At 43.6% G+C, this 22,713-nt stretch overlaps 1 protein-coding gene across 1 annotated transcript; it reads left to right on the top strand.

Annotated features, from left to right (window-relative positions):
* Nucleotides 1-12,320: 12,320 nt before the first annotated feature.
* Nucleotides 12,321-22,268, top strand: LOC128886253 (zinc finger and SCAN domain-containing protein 10-like; the record flags this gene model as incomplete). The annotated part of the gene is made up of 4 exons (XM_054140954.1): nucleotides 12,321-12,472; nucleotides 12,886-13,235; nucleotides 21,222-21,500; nucleotides 21,913-22,268. Coding segments are annotated over 4 exons (1,137 nt in total), but the record flags the coding sequence as incomplete, so codon positions are not given.
* Between the last annotated feature and the right edge of the window lie 445 nt (nucleotides 22,269-22,713).

Genomic DNA, 22,713 nt, shown 5'->3' with positions numbered 1-22,713 from the left:
GAACGGATGCACAAAGAGAAGATCTACAAGCAGGAGCTCGTCTAAGATGGCCGTTGGTGAGACTCGAGCGGACCGTCGGCGTCGTCGATCCGGGCGCGAAACGCCGTTTGGTTGCGCTGAGCGCAGACGTAACCGAAGAGGAGCAAGTATCGTCAACGTTTGCTTTCGCGCTCGGTTGGCGGTCATCAACGATCACGAAGTGGGGTGGGCCGAGATAATGGGGCTGGGGAAGGGAAAGAGATATATCGCATGCGAGGAGGTATGAATTGGGAAGATGACGAGGTGAGGGTAATCAACGACGTTGACGATCGATACCGATCCGGGAGTAAGACGCGAAAAGACGGACGGAGCTGGGTGGAACAGGACAACTGCCAATCCTCCTTACTCGATTTTGGATTCTATTTTTTTAACGTTTTTTAAGGTTTATTATTATTATTATTAGTAACTATTAATTATTATTATTATTATTTTTATTATTTGCGTAACGAGATGTACCGCGTATGAACGAGGGAACGCGTCGATCTCCCGCTCGGGGCGATGTCTTCGTAATCAAACGCGTTCACTCGAGTCCGCGAGATGCTTCGCGTCTTTTCGTTCCTTTTTCACGATGATCGTGGGTGTATTCTGTCCCAATCCGACGTTCCTCGCTGGATGGATGCTCGACAAAAGTGGTCGGAGACGGGACAATTTATCGTTGGATACAGTCCTGCGATACGACACGGCCTAGTCGGACGACAGGTTGTAGAACAACCCTGCACATTCGCGCTTGTTAGAGTGGAAGCACCGAGAGGTCGATAGTTTAATGTAAGAGGAGGAAACAAAGCTCGAAAGTTCATTCACAGATGTACAGTTAATCAAGGAATGCTTTTCTTCTCGTAAGAAACAATGAAAGTCACGCGATAGAAGGTTAACCATTTTTCCACAAATTATAGAAATCCATCCGTCTAATTTCACCTCTCGGTCCTTTCACTCTGCGAACATCGTCCAAATCTCGCACGAACCGCACTTCTGCCATAATTTGTCGCGTTCCGAGCACTTGTCGCGCCGATCCGACGCTGGAACGTCGGAGATCAGATGTCCCCTAGCAGATGATCGCGTCGACAAACTTTGTCCAATGTGTTCGACGAATCCTAGAGAAGCTAGCCAAACGGTTTCCAACCAGCGCAGAAGAGGCCCTAACCGAATACGTATCCCTGGATAGAGTCGTTTTTAAAACGCGGCCCGCCCCGAGTCGGATTAAGACCGTCCGGTAAACCGGAGCTCTTCCATAGCAACCATTCTGGTCACACTGGTTCCATATTTTTAAACGGGTGAAGCCGTGCGCGTGTGGCTCACTGGGGACACCAAAAACGCGAGATGAAAGCAATCGTCACTATTCCAGAGAACACTGCTCTATATCGTAGCTGGAACGTTCCTCGATCCGGTCCACGTGCTTCCCGTCGCTAAATACACGTAAACATCTACACACACTCACACTTACGATCATACAAAACGTACACACCGACCATGTCCCGGAGTCGAACCACGAGCTCCGTCTCATTTTCCTTTTTTTTCAGCCTTTCACGACAAAGGCAGCCATTTATTATATTCCTTGTCGCTGCTGAACCGGCAGCGAACCAGAGAGGGTACAGTATTAAACACCGATTCGGTCGTTCACTCTCTGATCGAATCGCGCGTCTATTTGCTTCTCGCTAATATGCTTCCAACTAAGTGACACGCGCGTAGAGTCAGATATACGTACATATTTATACATGTACATACATACATATTATACGTACACGAATACACATAACTTTAAATACTGCGGGGTATTCCTATAGCATTGTGATCGTCAGACTGCCAGATACACGAACCTAGTAGATTCCTATACGATGCATTTAAGTATATATATTTATATTATATAATACGTACGATTAATGCTTTTTAATTAAGCGCCCTCGAGTTTAAGAACCCTCGCGATTTCTTTATACGATACTATCCTCACTGCCGATGATCCTGAGAAGCACGGCAATCGGGCCAGAGGAACGTTCTCGGCTAGTAATCCTGAGCCGAGCGCGGGTACGCGTCACCATTTTTCCCGCGCACACGATATTATTCCCAAAAATAGTCTTCTATACAAAGCTCTTCCACTTTGGGAAACTGCAACGCGCAGCCTTTCGATCCATGAAATTTTTCTACGCAGTAGGTCTTTCTCGGCGATCGCACGTTTGCTGGTCCTGCGCGGCGGTGGACAGAGGATGAACGATATTTACGATTAGTATCCGGAGGAGATTCCCTTCCATGTACAAATGTATCGTAAACCTCGGAGAGAATCTCGTCCTCGTTAACGGGAATGAGGGCCGAAGGTCTTCGAAAGTTCTTCTGAGCCACCCATAGACGTCGACGAGGACGAGTAACCAATTCCTGGTTTCGCGATACGAACAATCAATAACTTTCAATACTTTGTTTGTGCAATAACAATTAAAATCCGAATAGTAGCGTGCGTAATCTTCGCATTGACTGAGTAGCAGCTTACATAACCATTCAAACGAATGAATAGTCATTATACATAGTTTTTATTCGTCATCTGTTACGCGTAACAGATTATTCTGTCCATCCGCAGTTCCACGAAACGTACGAGAGTCTCGCAGAAATAGTAATCGACGAACAAAGAGACGCCCGTGCTCGGCCAAGTACCTGGCATCAGGTCCCGTATTCCTACGCCAAATACGCGCGCCACGGCTGCCCGACTTTCCATACTGTAGACAATATTTATGAGACAAGCTAAACTAAACTAAACTACTCGTAACTCATATTATACAGTGTAAGTGTGCGCAACGTCTGACGCAAAACGAACAGAGCGGTGTAGATTTAATTTTTCATTCGCGTCGAGCAAGCGAACATGTTCTCGATCGGCCTCCTCGCGAACGTGCACGGCGCTACCGCGTCGCGAATCTCTAGTTCCCTACCGAACCAACTGTTCGGCTCTTCGTTAAAAAACAGTCTCGATGACCCAGACGTGGGCAAAAATCTAAACGCGATGAGCGATTCGCTCTTGGTACGATAAAAATTAAGGCAAACGTTCTTTGGTAATCGGTCCATCGACAGCCGCTTCGAATGGTAATGAAAAATTGGGAGCGTTATTTTTGAAATACATCACGAGGAGGTAGAGCACGAAAAGACCTTTTATTTTTCGATAGAAACTACAGTTTCTTCGTATTCCTACATTGATATAAAATTTTGCCCACTTCTGTTCGATAATACAAGCGATCGACCGATTGCGATTTACCTCGGCGATGGGATGCGGCCTCGCCAAAGAGAACAAAGTATTACGATCGACGCGAGAAGCTCTTTCGAGCGAAGCAGGCCAGGATCGACGTCTCCTCCGTACGAGTGCAATAACTACACCTGTATTACTTTGCTCTTTCGATTACGTTCTTTCAATTCCGACAACCGTTTTCCGTTCACCGATGCGCCTTGAACGGGTCGATCGAGAATTGGTTCGTCGACGCGCGATGGTCGTATGTCGTATAGTGAGCGAACGAATAGCTACTGTTCGCGGAATGGATGAGAAGAGAGCATATTTGGGTGACCTCGACGAAAGTTCATCCGAGGTGGATGCGCGACGTCGTAGTTGAAGCTACGAGGGAGAACGGAGAAACAAAAATGGTGGAATGCGCGATCGGTAACGATATATCGGCTCGAGAATAGGTAGGAGACACGGCACGAAGAAGACGGTTAGGCGATAGGCGTTTACGATAAATACGTTTATGGATCGACTTGATACATAGTTACTGAATAATATTATTTGATAAATACTACTGCCTCACGAGGCCTTGATGCGTGGCGGCGGTCGTTAAACGAACGGGGGTGGAGAGCTGGTTTCGAAACGTTCGCGACGGGGTCGGGAAGTAGGGGTTGGGAGATTTCGATGCCGACGAGCCGACCGACCGCCGCCATCGACGGAGATTATTAGATTATTAGGTACGTAAGAAGTACTATTAGGTAGGTCGTAGGTTTTTAATGACTCCTTTTTTTCCTTGTAATGTAAGTAACAGAAAAAACGAAGGAACGCCTCGCGCGGTTTCGCGCGGGGGCGTCTGTGGTCGGCCGAGCCGGACGGATATTAAGAGAGACGTTGGATGCGAATTTCGGAAAGCTGTCTATTAATCAGAGCCTACGATCCTGCGCGTGTATTGAAACAAGCAAATAAACGTGGCACGTGTACGAGATCATTGCAAACGACACGGGTAAACGTACAGTGCCTTTTAACTCACGAGTATTCGACACACGTGTATTTAAGATTAGGCGAGTTTCAGCGGGCATTAGTTTCACGTGTCGACTCACTGGAAATTTTGTTATCTTGGAAATCTTGAACTTGAAAGACGCGATAAGTAACTTACCGCGATGTGTCTCGAATATTTGGCAATACATCTATCGATTTGTTGATTTTTTATTTTTTAAAGTTTTTAAAATTGTTACTATAATTAATATATTTACGCGAACGGCCTCTGACGAGCCCATTCGATGTTCTAACGGTTTCTTTTTGGATCCTCGTCAGAAGTAAGTAATTTATATATATTTTAACGATCATAGAGAGGGAAAGTTCCCCTTGCGTTCTCACAATTTTCAAGAATATTGTATCGATATAGTCAAAATTAATGTTTCTAAACATTGCACTGTTTCGTCGTGCTCTCTTCTAATTCTCTTTAATTTAGAGTTGGAATTACACATTTCTGAAGAGAAACCAAAAAAATGGGTCGAAAGCGTTAGAGTATTGAATCGGCTAGTTAAAGATATCGAGATCTTGGCAAAACAAGCATGAATTTTTATTATTAAGTTGTATCGTTCATGATTAAGCTTTTGGCGTGAGCTTTTGAGAGAGAAACTATTGTACTAATATATATGAATGATATTCACCGTACTCTAATGCAAATAATGTGATACAAAACGTCAGATCGCGAATATTCGAGCGACGTATTCGTATGATTGTTTTGAAGTAAAATTTAGGAGCGCGGACTTCTATGAAACGAGACGAGTGAAGTATTGGAAACGACGGAGAAATAGTATATTCCTCCCTTAGTTTGGGAAACGTACTTCTGAACAGTGTCGTGACCTTGAAAAGGTTACGAACCATCGAGTTATCGCGCGAAGTTGACTGTTGAAACGCGCTCGACCTTAATTACACGTGCATAGATACACGTGAAACGAGGAGCAGGAGTTCGAAGACGTGTGTCCGCTTATAGACATCACGTGAAGTAATATCACGTGCCCAAAAGCGTGCAGCCTTGATTTCACGTAAAACGGGGGACCGCTAGAAACGAGAACGACGAGAGAAAGAGGGTGGAGGGAATGAACGAGATGGTAAACGATCGTGATAGACGAAAGTGATAATAACAGTCGTGATAAAAACGTTTGGCCGTTCGGCAGGAGTTGCAGAGGACAAGGGAAGGGTGAAACGAACCGTTGAACAGATGATGCGCGCTTAATTTAAGCATTTCCCAATGGAGGCTCGCTCGTCAGATGATTTTCTCGCGAATACGTCCCGGAATCGAGTCCGTCGAGAGGCACTTAGGGTGAAACGTGTAGCTTTCGTGTCTCTTTCTCTGATTTGTTTGATCGGTTACACCTGGCCGTTGCTCGTATCGCTGTGCCAAGTTCTACGATGGTTCCTCCTCGCGAGCCTCGTCTTTTCCTCGGCATGATCGAAGATCGTGCCAACGTCGATCGCCGAAAGCCTCGCAATCCGTTCCCGTCGAACGTATTTTATAGCAAGAGATGACACAAAGAGCAATATTTTTTCCCCCAACGGATCGAAAATTATTTTTGAACGCGAACCCCGACGGCGTGGGCGTTCTTCGATCATCGGGGAGAAGATCTGTAATTAACGCGGTGCAGGATCGTCAATATATATTATATGTATATGTATATTTCTGCTTGCGGATTGAGTTCAACCGGATCAGGAGTTCGGCGCGTATCGCGCCGCTTCGTTTCCGAATTAATCGCGGTTCGTCGATCTTACGTTTCACTGGTTGTTTTCTGTTTTTTTTTTTTTTTTTGTTATCATTCTTTCTGTGTTTTTTCCCCCAAAGAGTCGGTGACTCGTTTCCTCTTCGTTCGATAGTTTCAGGACACGTATCGACGGCTTGCACGCTCTCGCTTTGACTCTTTTTCGAAAATCGATCAACGATGACAACGATGGGGGGGGGGGTGAGATTCGAATTTGAAACGCTTAGTGAACGAGCGTAAATTCGTTCTTGTATACATGTGCCTTCGAAACGTTCGAGAAAGAACAAAAGAACGCGGTTCTTACAATTATTGGGTGGGATTCGCTGATGAATTCCATGGCTGGAATTAGCGGTAATCGCGGATAAAAACGACGAAGGGAGAAGAAGTAAAATAGCGCGAAGAGGTTTCAAAATCTTTTTCTGTTTGAAAAGTACACACACATATATATGTATGCATATACAAATACACTCACACACTCTCTCTCTCTCTCTTACACACACACACACTCACTCACTCACTCACTCACTCACTCACGTATGTATAAGAACGCCTGTCACCGTAGGGAGACGAAAAAAAAATTGTGTAGAATTTGTTGAGATAGGTGAGCAAAAATATTACATGTATACATATATAATATATATATATATATATACATTTATATATGCGTGTATATATGTACATATAAAGATATATACATATATTATACACACGCGAGTACACAAGAGAATCGCCGTAACGATATAGCTTTTTTACGGGTTCGTCTATCGTACTAATTATTACGGCTTTTAATCAGGTCTAACTCGAGTGTTGCGCATTATGATTGGGCTTTATTAATCATTTTCTTTATATTTTTTCTTTTCGTTTTTTTTTTTTTTTTGTCTAATTAGGTTTTTATTACGTTTACGATTATATCGGCCGTCGCGGCGAATCTGCGACGCGCAGGACGTTGGAATTCCATGAATTTTCTTTATCTTGGGTGTCGGTTTGGGATTGGGAACACTCTAACCGAAAGCAAACGTATAACAAAAATAAGAGAGAACAAGCCGTTGCAAAAATCGATGCATTTCGAAATATCGGTACAGCTCGAGGGGGCGGCGAGGTGAAACGCGATGACGACAGTTTGTTTTCATCTTTTATTTTGCCTTTTGACGGGGGACATTCGCGTTTTTCATTTTTTCTTTTGTTTTGTTTGGTTTTACCTTTCGAAGTGGAAAAAAGTGTCGCTTTCGTTTGTTTTGGAGGGAGCGATTTGTCGCTGCTGTTGAAATTGAAAAAAAATATTTTTATACGGTCGAGTTGAAGGCGAATTCGGCATTTTCTACGATATCAGAGGACAGTTTTGCATTTTCATTTCACGACTTTTTTTTTTCCACCATTTCCGTTTGACACGACGCGTCCGTAGCAGAGTAAATCGATATTATCGGATCGTCGTGTCACCGTCGGGGCAATTTTGTTTGTTCGACTCGTGGAGGGAGCCTCGTCCGTGATTCCGTAGCTCGCGATAGATTAGAGAATGCGCGCATAGTGTGATATTTAGACGCTAAATTTAAAATGTTAAGGGTCCCACGAGAAACTTCACGTGCTCGCGTTGAACATTTATTATTAGAATTTTTTTTTTTTTTTATTGGAACTTAACGAGATTTCGGTACGATCGTTACCGCGAAATTTATAACGATTTTGTTTGCCGAGAGAGAAAGAGAAATATAAATCTATTTATTAGGCGATTGTTCGCGGCTTCGATGCAGAGATATCTTTTTTTAATTAAACGTATATCTATATAGGAGAGGATTATTCGAAATGTATATGTTATTAACAAAACGAGAAAAAAAAAATGAAAAAAGGGGGAAAAGTGAAAAAATATTATGTTGCTTCGCAGTTTAGATCGAAATTTATCGCGATATGGTATATCGTTCTTTTTCTTTTTCTTTTTTTTTTTTAAACAAAAATATTATTCGTTAAGGGTGTTAAGATATAGGCTCGTGTGGTTTCTCGAATGGCCGAGTTTTCTTTGTTTCGCGGCACCTGGCGAGATGCGGTCTATGAAAATAAACGTTTTCTGGCACGCGTAGATCGGGAAGGATACACGTACAGTAACGCGTAGGGAATGTAGAGCGTAATTCGCGAAAAGACATGCCATCCAGGAATTTAGAAAGTACAGTGCTTTATTTTTTGTATGACATAGTATATTTCCGCACGAATGCACCGTGAAGGAAAGAATTAATCGAAGGGATACTGCTGGATCGCGAAAACGAGAAAAAAAGAAAGTATAATAAAGTGATCGTCCTCGGGTCGACAAAAGTGACAGCGAAGTTCTATCGTAAACTCTAAAAACAGGGAGGGAATAGAAACTTGCTCTTTTCTGTAGCTAGAAATGTCTCCATCGAGAATTTCAATTTTCGTTTCAACTCGATCGAATCTGTCCGTTGAAATTCGGTATGCTACGACACTTTGGCGAGTCTAATGCTTTTGTTACGCTTGACGTGCGTCGAAAAGAATGAGAAAATTTCCAAAACCAGGGAACCGTGAAAAGCGAGGAAATGGTTAGGAAATGAAGGCCAGCGAGAAACGATCGAAGCACAGTATTCCCTGCTTTTATGCAACCAAATCGTGTTGAACATAAAAGTACACACAACGATATTTGTGGAAATCAACTTCGTTGCTTGTAAGCGGGGAGAAGAAATTGGTCGCATCTAACGGGGATGTACTGTGCCCCCTTGGCGAGCCGTGGAAACACTGCGTGGCGGGTGTTTAGCTTTTAAGGAGATAGGAAAGAAATTATATTGAGAAATTATACGAGGAAAATACTTATGGATAGGCTTTGAAGCCTTTTCGAAAATTATCTTTAACGTTAGGATTTTTTCGCGATGATTCGTACTTTTATTGTTAACCGCCCGGTGATTTCTGAGTCTAATGAAATTTTGATAATCGGTGCTCGCCGAGGAAAGAACGCGAGTGCAAGGTGAAATGAGTGAATCAGAGATGGGCAAATGCTTATCTAAAAGAGACAATTTCGAGTAAAGAGTAAGAGGTACGCGACGTGGTTTTTCCATGATAATTGCAATTGTTTTATAAAAGAGAAACACTTTATCGTTCGAATAAAATTTTGCCCGTCTCTGCAGCGAACAATGATCCGTACTATCGGAGGGAAACCAAGGAGAGAGCGTATATGAATATTATTATTTTTTTTTTTTTTAAATTAGAAACGTCGTACTATATACCGTACTATAATCACCGTATTATGAATGAAATTTCTAAGAGCGAAAAAGAAGCCGCAGTCAGGCACTGCGATACGTTTATCGGAAATTCGTTGACGTTGTTACATTTATCGTTTCGCGAGAAAACGTTCCATTCTTCAAAACTTATTTTCCGCATGAAGCGAGGCACAGTTGATTTCTTGTCGGACCACGGTCTCGCGACAAAGGCGACCATCGATGACAGAGGGGGAAACAAACTCCGTTTCGAAATTACGGTGAACGGGAATTGAGACGCGAAAAGTCGCAAATTAACGTGGAGGAACGTTCTACCGTTAGAATCCAGCAATGACAAATTAAAAAAAAAATATGAAACAAAAATACCCGTGGACAGTTTTCTTTAGCTCTTTCGCAAAACGCGTGTTCGGGACGAACATTCGGGAAAGACGTCTAAAAAAGAAAAATAAGGGGAGGAAGTAGCTTTTTGAACCGAGAGAGCCTTGTGTTAAGTGCCTTCAAGTACGACTTAGATTTTAGGATAGATGAAAAGAAAAATGAAATAACAAGAGGCGCTGGGCGCATCCAGCTGTGAACGAATTTTTACGGTATTATTGGCCGAGTGTCATGTACAGGAAAGACAAACCTGCGCGTGCCCTCTGGCGGATGATCTTCACCGTCTTGCGAAAACTCGGCTACGAAAATCGCCAAAGTCCGAGAAACATTCAAGACAGTTTTTTTTAACGGTGACGGGTGGACGCGTCCGCCATCGCGCACCGCGCGAAACGATACCGCTTTATAGGTGACACTCGGCAAACATCTTGAGACCAGTGATATTTTTTTAGAAATTATTTATTTACGCCGAAAGAAGCAGAATTTAATCTCGATCACTCGCCTTTATACTGCCAATATATCCGCTAAGACGTACACATCTTCGTTGTCGATCCATATTACATACATAATGACACCACCATATATCCCTTACGCGTTACATTTGTTCCTTTTCTTTTTTTATTATTTTCTTCCTTTTTTTTCCCCTCGAATCCTGACAACCGCAATGTGATTCCCGCGCGTATAATTTTCCTTCAATCTCTATTTATTCCTGCGCGTCATACGTTTACCCCCTTTACTTTTGTATTTTTCCACTTACTCTTCGTTTTGTTTTCGATAAACGGGTATGGCGGTACTCGCGTACTCCTTTACATTTCTTTCGTTCGTTCGTCTCTATTGATTAAACAGTACAATTATCTGTAATAAATAATAGTGAATTTACCTGCGGAGCGACCCAAAACACGCGAGAGATCATCGAGTCTCGTCGCGTGTTTCGGGGCGTCCCGTGGAACAGTGTTTTCCAAACTGGCGCCCGTGGAACCCGGGAAATCCCAAGCTCGCGAAAGAAGAAGCATTTTATAAGGTAGCGAATTTTATTGGATTTTTCGTCTGCGACGAGGCAATTTTATCTGACATGCCAGTGCAGAAGATTGGAAACGTTTTAACCGATAGAAGAAACGTAGATCGTATTCAAATCAAGTCGAAGCTTTTAAACCGTATACACATTTTCTATAAGGGAGCATTTTTCAAGTAACCCGTTCGCAAACAATTTCCTTTCACCAAGGGTGTCCACGGAGAGCAAAGTCTGGGAAGCGCTGCTGTAGAACATCGGGCGCGTGATGCCTCCTCGACGCAGCGTTCGAGGGATCCCCATAGAGCGCCATAAGGGTGACGCGCCTGATTTGAACCTTCCAGGCACAAACGTCCATCGAGCTTGAACCGTGTTACGGTGCCAGCGACAAAAGTATTAGTGCCGACAACGAAATTCACCACGCTCGAGAAGGTATCTCGCGTCCCGAGCTTAAGTACGATATTCTTACAATTAGTACAAGCACAGTACTCGACTGTATAGAGAGACAGGCGGAAAGAGAGCGAGTGAAAGATAAGAACGAGTGGGAGCGAGCGAAAGTAAGAGTGCCAGTGAGAACACGGGAAAGCCAATTAGGGGTTGGCAGGAGGGGGAGAAAAAGCGAAACAGTGTGCGTGCGTGTGTACGCGAATGAAAGGAAAGCAAGAGAATGTGCGCGCGCGCTTGAGCGAACGAGAGAGAACAGAGAGCACGTAAAAATAACGCGACTACAACTTCCGCTCAGCGCCTCGAACGCAAAACATACATTGTAATCGTAATTTCTTTGTCGCCATGTATTTGCCAACGAACGATGATTTATTAATTATTACTTTTTTTTTTTCTCTCCATTTTATATTAATATTATTTAGGGAGCAATAATTATTAACGATGATACGCTACGATGATAACGATATTCTTTCTAGATAATTTTTTTTTTGCTTGTTCTCTTGCGACGAATTCGCATGCATGTAAACCCACGTATATACAGAACACGTTATTGTAGCACACGAACAATCGAGCGTGCCGTTGCCGCGCTCGCCGAGATCAAGTGTATCGCTCGCAGCGGCGAAACGGGGGATGAAATCCACGCGTACACGTACACCTACACGTACACTCACACACGTACACAAGATGACGAATAATAATGACGCGTCGCCGTTTTATTGGCTTCGTTGTATCGCGCGAGAAAAGTCGCTTGCTTGTGAAATTCGTGGAACGATCGGCGGTTGGGATCGCGCGCGGACGACGCCTTCTTGCCTTCGAGTCACTCGCTCGCGCGATTATCCGCGCGAGTCCGTCGACTGGCCGGTCGTTCGCTTCCTATTTTCTACCACTGTGCTTCCTTTTCATTTCTTTGTACACGTATCGTTTCGACTTTTCGAACATTCCAAAATGCTTGTTTCCCTCCTTTTTTGTCAATTTGTAGAGAGCCTTGTATTCGATTTAGAGAAAAATAAAGTCTAGAAAGGCAAGTACTCCGTGTTTCCTGTTCTTCTTGCCAGCCCTCAGACCACGCCGTGGATTTCCAACGACATTCGCCTGGACTTCGACGAGAGGCACACGACTGGGAGAAGCATCGATCGGTACGAAAATATTTTATCGCACTTCCGCATACTGACCGGTTTTATTTTTCGCAGGTGTTCCGGCCGTGGATCATCCGACATGGCGATTTCTACGAAGAGGACCTTCGCGGATGCAGAAAAGAGCATTCTTAACTTATCCCGACCTCTGCCAAATTTCCTTCTTCGAAACTATGCCTCTTGCGATCTATCGTCGAACCACTGTCAGTGTCTAGAATTTTGTCATTAATCGACGCGTGTGTTGAGTTCCAGGTCCGCGAGTGCTTCAAGAAGGCAACGGCTCCCTTGCAGCCGGAACAGAAGAGAAGAAACCCTAGGTACATACGCAAAGAAAATTCAGTTTCATCAACGATCCGTCCACCAATCGCAACGTGTTCTCCCGAAGAAGCGTTTTGCATAAAAGCGCGTCATTAACGATCAGCTCGTTCCCGCAGAGCGCGAGAACGTACCCCTGAGAGGATCTCCTCGGCGATAGAGCAGCCTGCGAGGAGATCCTCCGCGAGTAGAATCACCAAATAACCCCGAGAACGTAATCGTCCCCCGTTGATCCTCCTCCCCTTTGACATGCTCGTTGTTGCTAAGCTTGAGAACATGAATGTTTTTTCTTTTTATCGCATGGCCCGCGCCGTTGTAAAGAGCAGTCGTGTAACCAACGAACCACGTAGAGAACAAAAACAGATCCCGGCAAAACTAATCGATCCGTCGAAACCTCTGTTTCGATTGTTCGCAGGTTTCTTCGCGAGCCTGGGCTGGAATTCAGATGGGACGAGGCGTGTGTCGCGGGCGTCTTTGAACGAGACGGTGCCGGCGCCGTTGACGCCCCAGCGTCGCGCCAGACTCCATTGTCCCTCGCGTCATCCCCCCAGAAGCAGCAGCAGCAGCAGCAGCAGCAACAACAACAACAATCAACCGATCGGCAGCATCTCGGGCCAAGATCGTCGCCACAACTGCTCCAGTTGCGGCAAGAGCTACAAGAACGCGTACATCCTCAAGAGACACTTGCGCTTCGAGTGCGGCAAGGATCCCTCGTTCAACTGTCCTCACTGCGCCTTCAGCTCCAAGTACGAGAGGAACGTGAAAGCACACATTAACCACCGTCACGTTGTAGCGCAGCCCTCGCAGTCTGGCACTGCCGTGAACCAGAGGGCCTGAAGGAGAGTCCTATCCAGCCCTAGAGGGCGAAAGAGACGAACGAGCGCCCGTAAGAGCCGAGAATCGCCGAAACGGGCGCTTCGTTAGGTCGCGATTAATTTAGAGATCTTGGAAATCGTGTACGCCAGGTGACACGGATTCGTTGGGTTGCAGGCTTAGCTGTACAGTTTTGTCTCTCGCGTGAAAAAATTCTTGCGCTCGCTATGATTCGACGACGAAACAGTCGACTTGCGAGGAGTCTGAGTTTGTTCGTGTTTCCCAAGTCGATTCCTTCGGTTGTCGAACCTTAGAGAGTTTCAGAGACCACTCGTGCCGGCGACTGTAGCGTTCGGTGGAGGTCTCTTTTTATAGGAGAGGATTTACTACCCATACAGGCCTCTACCAAAAGCCAGAAAGTTGCCGACACGAATTAATCCTTATTCTGTCGAGAACTTCGAAGTAGATACCTAGGAAGAAAGAATCCGTATCATCCGCGTACCTAACCCAGCCATGACAACGTTGTGCAACAATTTACTTGCGTTTTCAACCAAAAGGACTATACAATGTTACGTTTTCTCTTCCACTTACACGACAGCTCTTTTTTTCTTTTTTTTTTTTTTAAGTTTCGTTACCAAACAATTTGATTCGTTTTAATTTTTAATTATTCTTTTCAAATTTTTCAACGTGAGTTCTTGCCGCGCTAACGCAAGTTCTTGATAATTAGTCGGACGGAGTACAACAAACTGATCTTGACTGACGCGATTCGAAATAGTCGCGTACATGTGACAATACACTTCCGTCATGCAACTCGAATGAATTCGCTTTGCTTTAGCTTCCCGTTGGGAACGCGGTAACCAGAGTTAGAGAGTGCTCGTCGTTTTTAAATCGAGTCGACGAAAATTAAAGACGGTCTCGTCGCTCTTGTTACAAAAAAGTAGCGACTCACCGTGACGCCATGGCGCGAAGCCGTTGTTGGATCCCATTTAACCATGTATAAAGGGGGATATATAATGTAAAACGCATTGTTGAATATTTTAGGAGGCTCGAGAAGAGCGCCGGAAAAGTCTGCTAAAGTGTACGCGAAAATACGGAGGAAGGTGATGTTATACAGAAATATTATATTTTCCAAATTTAAAGGACAAAAGTGAAATACAAAAAAGTTGTCGAGGTAAAGGTGTTCGATTGGAGGAGGAATGCATCGCGATTAGTTTCTATTTGGAGGCATTGGTCTCATCCGAAGGTTGATTGTATACTTTTTTCTAACGGGAAATCGTTGAAAAAATTGGGGCATTCTATTGAGAAAAAATAAATTCGACCCTCGGATAATGTCGAATGCCTTCGGTAATGATCTAAACGGAATGGTTTCTTTGTTCCCCTTCGTGTTTCGAAAACAACCCGATCGATTTACGCGAGTCACCCGGTGTTTAGCAGAATCTCGAAGAATGACAAAATAAACGTTTGTTTGACGACGCTATTCGACGCCACCGATGGTTTTTGCTTCGCGGTTGCTCGAGCGTCGCGAGCAACGTGGCACTTTTCCGGGATCTTTTCGAGTTTTTGGCAGATTACCCAATTGCCCACTTATTTTTGTACTAATTATAAGGGAAGCAGGTGTTTCCCCGCGAGCCATCACGGATACGGAAACGAACGTTTTTGGCGACAGGGGTTCCGTGATCTGTTGATCGAATCGGTCGAAGGCAGGCCAGCTCGATGATCGTGGCCGCGTAAATAGCATGATTCGACGGCCATGACGATCGAGTTGCGCACAGATATCCTGCGACGATCGAGAGAAACAAGTCTCGATTCTTATCGTTAGTCGAAAGAGTCGATGTTCTCGGTGCAACGAAAAATCTCTGACAGTAGCAACTAGTATCCCGGTTCTAGCTCTCTAGTGTAACCTAGCTTAAGTAACGTTCAGAAAATCTAGTCAGGCAAACGTTAGTTCTCGTTCGCGAATGACGGTTCCTCCCGTGTGACGTCGAGGGGACCGGTTGAACGGAAAAATCGTTCGAGCATCGTTGCCTTTTTATTGTTTCAGCGCGATAAAAGGCTCGTCGTCGTCCACGCGGGAGCGATGTTACATTATTTTTGTCGGAGATTGTGCGTAGATTTTGCGAACCGACGACGTGGTCGAACGAGTTTGGGGATCGAAAGTGTATAGAAAAGGATTCCACGTCGATTCGTTCGACGACTTGACGCCGGTTCCTTTCGTTTGAATTAGAGTCGTCTAGTTTAGAGAAAGGTCTAAATAGACCGCTACCTACCATAGAATACCCAAGATAGAGAGTATATTTAAATCAAAAAAAAATATATATATATATATTATATATATAATATATTATACATTATACATAGACATATACATATACCTATTGCATAGTAAGTTTACAGTGATGATGTAAATTGTAATTGAAAATCGTATGCGTACGTTGCGGTTGAAACAGAAACATGTCTTTCCACGTGGCTTGGCCGGAACACGGGATCCGTCGGATTCGAGTTTTTATCGCGCGTGGATCTCTGTGATAACGTTAGTAATCGATACCGATAAACGAACCTCCGAAATCTTCGACGGTGAAACATTGCGTTCTCAAAAACGCAAAGGAAACATTATTTTGAGAGCGAACAACGACTTTACGATCATTTCCGTCACCATCGTGAACAGTACGATACATTCGATACGATCCTCGCGACAAATTCGCGCGACACCACGAGCTTCCTTCGAGACCCAACGAATTCGAGAATACTCCTCGATCAAGGACCAAAGACTCGACAAAGAATTATACCGTGACAGGATTCTAGTCAAATCGAAGCCCGACGACGATCCGCGCACCGGCCAAGCGTGAATCAGCGAAGAAGCGTATATCGATAATACTATAGAGGCGTTGAATCTCGTATTTATCCTCGTAGGATTAGAAGAATTTTACCAAACTTTCCAGTTTCACTATCTTCCTCTCTTCTCTCACAATCTCAGCTCTGTCTCCTCTGGGCACGACCTGTGCTCTGTTCGAAATACTCTAGCGAGCTTTTTGAGCGTCTCGCTTACTCTTACCCTTAAGCGTCTTCTATCTTAAATCTTGATAATTATTCATAGACAAGCTTGTATGTATACAAATTGACGGATGGCGTTTCTCCTGTCTCGCGCTAGCTATTATTTATCTTGCGTTAAGACTCTAAACCAAAGAGTGGAAACGTGCAGCGAATAACAGCTACTTCGAGACTGACAAAACGATCATCCTCTAATCTTGAGAATTGTTCGATCGAATCCAAGTTAGACCTAGATGTTGGACGATCTTAGACCTAGATGTTGGACGATCGACCGCTTCTTTCTTCGGTCATCGTCAACGGTATCTCTCGACTATTCTCTCGCTCGACTTACCCGTCTTTCGTGTCAGAGATCGCGATCGTCTCGTCGATGAGTTTTGAAAGAGCTTTTTGGAAAGAGAGCAACGTCGACGAGATCTTCGAGACGAAACTGTGAACCTCTCAGCTTCTACGCGCTGGTCCTCGTTGGTCTTGAAAACTTTCACGCAGACTCGTGTCGAACTATTTGAAAGCTGCACGTGCTGAACGCCCAGCCTCTTCCGTTTTTCCTTCGCGAGCTACTTTGTGCCAAAGAATTCGAAGCGGTTTTTTAAGAAGACTCTCGCGCGTCGTTCGAGTCGACTCCATGTGCCTAAAATGTGATCAGAATGCTACTGTTATCAGTGTGAACTGAATGTTATTGTTATCGATGTCGTGTTTTCATATCCGTTTTCGTACAGAACCGCGAGATCCCCATCCGAGCGTACAGAATTGTATCCTGTTTTATTCGAACGTTCAAGCCGAAACCAGCAAAATTATTTTTAGAGATGCAATCTTTAGCGATCGATCGTTTACAGACGGCGGAACGTCGTTCGATGACCCGTTGAAACGAACGTTGTTTTTACCAAGCGTTGCGGGAACAGAACGTGTCTTCCAACGATGAGCAGTATAGAAAACGAAGGATTAATCGTTAACGGTGAGCCAAGAGGAGTTAAATTTTCAGCCAAGCTTGCGTTTCACGGTCACAATTTTCGCACGCGGACGAATAAAAGTGTAGCGTAAACAGAAGCGCAAAGACTGATAACAAAAATCGTAAGAAGTGAGAGGTATACATGCATTTATTAAAAGCGTCTGTTATATCACGTAACGTAGATACGATAGCGTCAGAGGGTAACGCGACAGAAATTCGTCGCTGATTGCCGTTTGCGATCTAGGATATGATGTCAAGAGAACAGAGATCGAAGAAAACGATTAATACCGTGCTGGGAAAAGATTTCATCGAATTTATTTGACAGGACGATCGTGAAATCGAATTCAAAGTCGAATAAATCAAATGGAGATCCTTTCAAGCACGCTTCCGTTGATTTTGCAACCCTTGTGCCAATATAAATCAGACTAGCTATGCGATATAGTTGATACACCAAATGCCTATAGAATTATTTTCAAGCCACGTTATACGTAAAAGCCAGGCGATTCGCTGTATACGCGTGTACAAATAATCGATCAAGAGACGGAGATTATGTTTATACACGTATACACACGCGACGATGTTCGAGGTGACATTTAAGTTTAAGTGGAGGTGTCCAGTTCGTGACAAAATTCGTAGTATAATCAGGAGTGATCTTTCGTGAAAAAGTGAATAAAAAAAGTGAAATAAAATTTGTTTTGACACGAGGCTTTGGCTTTCTTGGAAAATCAATCTTCAAAATTCATATTCTAACTAGTGAGAACCAATTAAAATCGATAAAACCACCGTCAGCGCTTGCAAAGATCAGTGCAACTAGTTACAGTCAATAATTGTCAGACATGGACACATTTCTAGTAAACAAAGCCCCGTTTGGAAAAATGTTATACCACAATTTCGATGCAGTTTTACACCAAGAATCGTTCCCTTATACCACTAATTTTGCCACACCTGCGTACAGTATGTAAATAAGAATTATGATTGTACAATACGCTATACGATGTAGAATCCGACGATTCTCGCCAGTTTGTCGCGAGACAAGTGAGAGACGGAAAATATGAATGCTGAAATCCGAAGCCCAAAGAAAGGAATACCTCTTGCTTTTAAGGAGATCGATGATAATAATTAGCACGTAAGCGTTTGACTCTTTTTTTCTCTCCCCGACACGGAGAGCTTTCGGAAGTACAGGCGACGATAGCGACAGGTAGGAAGGTTGAATATTATGCGAGAGATAAAAAAACAAAACTATAATTGCATACAATATTCATGTTCAATCGGGTAACACGTGTGAAATATACGCAACAGAGCGAGAGTCGCGCGTTACATGCACGAGCGTTACATGTACGATATATTCTTTATGGTTTACGATTTTTGTTTTTTTTTTTTTTGCGAACTTTAAAGTTACGATTACCATTGTGAGTGTATCACTGATAACCATTGTGTTAGCGAGGATACTCGACAAATAATAAAGAATTGAATTTAATTATTCAGCAACCATCTGTCTCCTGGAATTTTTCGTTTGTCGTCACCTCGGTTCTGTTTTTTACATTTGTACCGCGATAAGCACACAAATGTACAGAGTGTTTCTGCAAGATCGGTAGAATGTACCTTCAAAGCTGGGCAAGGCCTTCTAGAAACACCCCGTACAATTGTCGCCTCGATCCTACACGAATAGCGTTACGATTTAACCGTATTGTTTCAATGTGTAGTTAATTTTTATATACGACACCATATGCATGATACTGACACATTTTCCGTTTTTTTCTTTTTCAGATACACGCTTGTACTGCTACTGTGGACGTCGTTTCAAGTACATGTTCTCGATGCTGTGTCACCAGCGGGACGAATGCGGCGAGCAGTTCCGGTGCCATTACTGCAGCTTCAAGACCGACAAACTATCTAACTGGACGACTCACATCGACACCTGCGCTCAGTACATAGACCAGCAATTGATGAAAAGGTCCCCGTAGTAAAATGGGTCCTTCTGGCATACGTATGTTAAGAAAATGTATACTAGACCGCCACTCTTCGAGTAACGGGTATAATCTTTTGGCGTTTTGCGTATAATTCGCGAGAGTATTAATTACTATTGTGGTGAACGGTATACAACATCGGATATTTGTCCACTAGCCGTTATTCTAAAATAATGTTATCCTATAATATTAGTAATACGTTAGTCTCCTTTTAAACGGAATAGTGAATGTTATACAACATCACACGTTTGATTACTTGAACTTATTATCCAGTAATATTATAATCTTACTATAATCCTATAATAATGGCATAATAATCCTATGATAATCATATAATCGTTGCGGTCATTTGTTCAAAGCTGTTTCACCTTTTTTTTTCGAGACCTAGCCATCAAAAATACCAGCGCTTAGGAGACCTCCGACATTACAAAATTCGGAGGTACTCGTGGAAATTGTCTTGGTGGTTCACGGATACGAGGTCAAAAATAATCGCAATGTAAACGTTGCTGGTAAGGAAAGGAGTATATTTGAAATTGTCACTCAAATACAATAAAGATGGAGCAAGCGTGTAGCTGAAAACGCATTTGCTATGTAATCAGTATACGTGTTCTCGATGCTGTGTCACCAGCGAGACGAATGCGACGAGCAATTCCGGTGCCACTGCTGCACCTTCAAAACCAACAAACTAACCGAACGACTCACATCGACATCTGCGCTCATTGCATAAACCAGCAACTGATGAAAAAATCCTCGTAATAATATGGGCCTTTCTGGCGTACGTACGTTAAGAAAATATATTCTAGACCGCATTCTTCGAGTAACGGGTATAATCTTATGGGGTTTTGCGGAGAATTGACAAGAGCGTTAATTACTACTGTAGTAAACGGTAGACAACGTCCGATATTTGTCCACCAGCCGTTACTCTAAAATAATATTATCCTATAATATCGGTAATACGTTAGTATCCTGTTAAACGGAATTGTGAATGTTATACAACATCACACGTTTGATTACTTGAAGTTATATCCAATAATATAATCGTATAGATGTAAAACCATTATAATCTTACTATGATCGTATAATAATTCTATGATAATCGTATAATCGTTGCGATCACGCGTTCAGGGTGTTTTACCTTTTTTTCGAGACATAGCCAGCAAAAATATCAGCGCTTACGAGATCTCCGTTATTACAAAATTCGGAGATACTCATGGAAATCGTCTTGATGGCTGAATGATACGAATTTACAGATAATCGTTGCTGGCGGCGGTAAGGAGAAAAGTACGAAAATTGAAATTGTCACTTGAATTCATGAAAGATGGAGCAATCGTGTTGCTGAAAACGCATTTATTATGTAACCGTTATATTTTGTATGTACCGTGACTATTAGTAGCCTTGCTTTACTAGGGATTGCGAGCAGCGAACGAAAACTAATCGATGTAAACAGCCATTGTCGAGCGATTTACGCACAGCGTCGAATTCTATGTACTTTCATCGTCTACCACTATGTAACTCACTCTTTTATCGCACAGTAATAAAGAAGCTTATCTGAAACTACTTCATCGAATCCGAGAACACACAAACAAAATTCTCTGATCGATGTTCATTCGCGAATGGATGCGCGAACGAAAAGTATAAACATTAACACAGTGCTGCTGTTTCGTTAAGGTTGACCCTGTGTGGATACCTTCGGGCTAAACTCTGTCTACCGAGCGGCTACGCGACTTCCTTCGAAGGAAACAATACGAGTACCGTCGATTGTCGATGCGAATAGGTTCTATAACCGTGTAAGTAAAAGAAGATGGTCTCTTTCAGGCCAAAATAGTTAAAATTAATTCTAGGCATAGAGAGTATCTTGTAAATATGTCATATGCCCGTTGAAGAAGAAAGAAGACACTGCGCGTTAAAACGAGGCATACAACAAACGCCTCCGCGATCGAAAAGTCTTTAACGAAGTGAACCGATTTTTGATTTCAGATGACATGGGCCTGTTTCACGCGAAAGACCCGAGGTTCACGCTCGAGAGCTACGAGCTGTCACCCTCGCTCACCATGTCTGCGAAGAAGTACATATGTACTTGCGGCAAGATCTACAGCCAAAAGAGTTCCCTGGACCGACATCTACGTTACGAGTGCGGGAAGATGCCCAACGTGCCCTGTCCGCAGTGCGGGAAAATGTTCAAGCACAAACACCACGTGACGCAACACCTGAAGAGCTGCCGTCTCAAAGATTCACGAAGCTCGGACTTTCCCAATTGTTAATCGCGGCCGGGGATCCGTGGAATCTGTTCGATTTGTTTTTTTATCGCGCAGTATTGCTCGACTTTGTCTGACTATTGCGAAGCATGGAGCGTGAACATTGTCTTTGTAATATAATATATCGACTGACTTCGATGGAAGTCTCCACGACAATTTTGTATCGCGCGGTTCTCTGATTTTTACTGTTCACCGTGAAACGCGAAGTGTGTATATTATTTTTGTAATATATATCATCTAGAAACGTCGACGTTTTCTTTATCCGTCACAGAGTAAAATGTTTTACGCTTTCAGGGACCGCAGGCGTCGAAGAATCGCTCTGTTTCGTTTGCCTTTTGGAATAGAATTCTTCCCCGCGTACGGTTGACGTTCGATTGACTCCTCAACTGTGTTCTGCTTGGATAATTTTGCAGATGCGATGCAGCGACGACCAGGTGGCCATCGTCGACGACCGTCGGGATCGCGTCAAGAGACAGAGGACAGCCTGCTTTCAAGATTCTTCTGCGAGAGTTGCGGGAAATCGTACAAATGGAGGGAGTCTCTTTTGAAGCACAAACGCGTGGAATGCGGGAAGTTGCCGCAGTTCTCGTGCGAAGTTTGCGGCTATAGATTCATGCACAAGCATCACCTGCGTAAACACATGACTTCTATTCACCAATTGGTTCCTTCGAGTCACGATGGTAGCTTTTCGATGAAAATGACGGCATCCGGGGGCACGAGTGCGTTTCGATTCGAGCGATTGAACAACTTGCAGGGCTCACAGACGTAACAATTTTAGTCGAACTTAAAGGCTTGGTTTCTTTTCGAGTGATTCATTGGTTGCGTACAGGCCAGTTTACTCTTCGATGAATTGTTGAGAACTAAGCCTCTAACGAGAAGTTTCGATAACTCGAAATATAAACAGAGTTCGAAGCTCGTCAGAAATCTTGCCTCGACGAAGACACCGCATGGTTGCCAAAACAAGCTGTAATTTTGCCGAATAAAATTTCAATGTCAGTCCAAACTGCTGGTTTGCTATCGCGGTTGACGCGCTTTCCTTTCCGAAACTTTCGATTAATCGCGACCTTCTACTCTACAGGCACGTTGAAGCGTTCAGAGGTACGTCAATGAGGAAGGTTGAGTTTCGAACATCGATGGATATCATTTCATTTCAGTTACCTAGGGATCATTGTAATTTTTACAGGCGAGAAGATCAAGTGCGCGAGAAGGATGTT

Source organism: Hylaeus anthracinus, unplaced genomic scaffold, assembly GCF_026225885.1.
Source record: "Hylaeus anthracinus isolate JK02 unplaced genomic scaffold, UHH_iyHylAnth1.0_haploid 11982, whole genome shotgun sequence".
Classification (NCBI taxonomy): Eukaryota; Metazoa; Arthropoda; class Insecta; order Hymenoptera; family Colletidae; genus Hylaeus; species Hylaeus anthracinus.
Note: the sequence above shows the minus strand (reverse complement) of the source record. Positions and strands in the feature narration are given on the sequence as shown.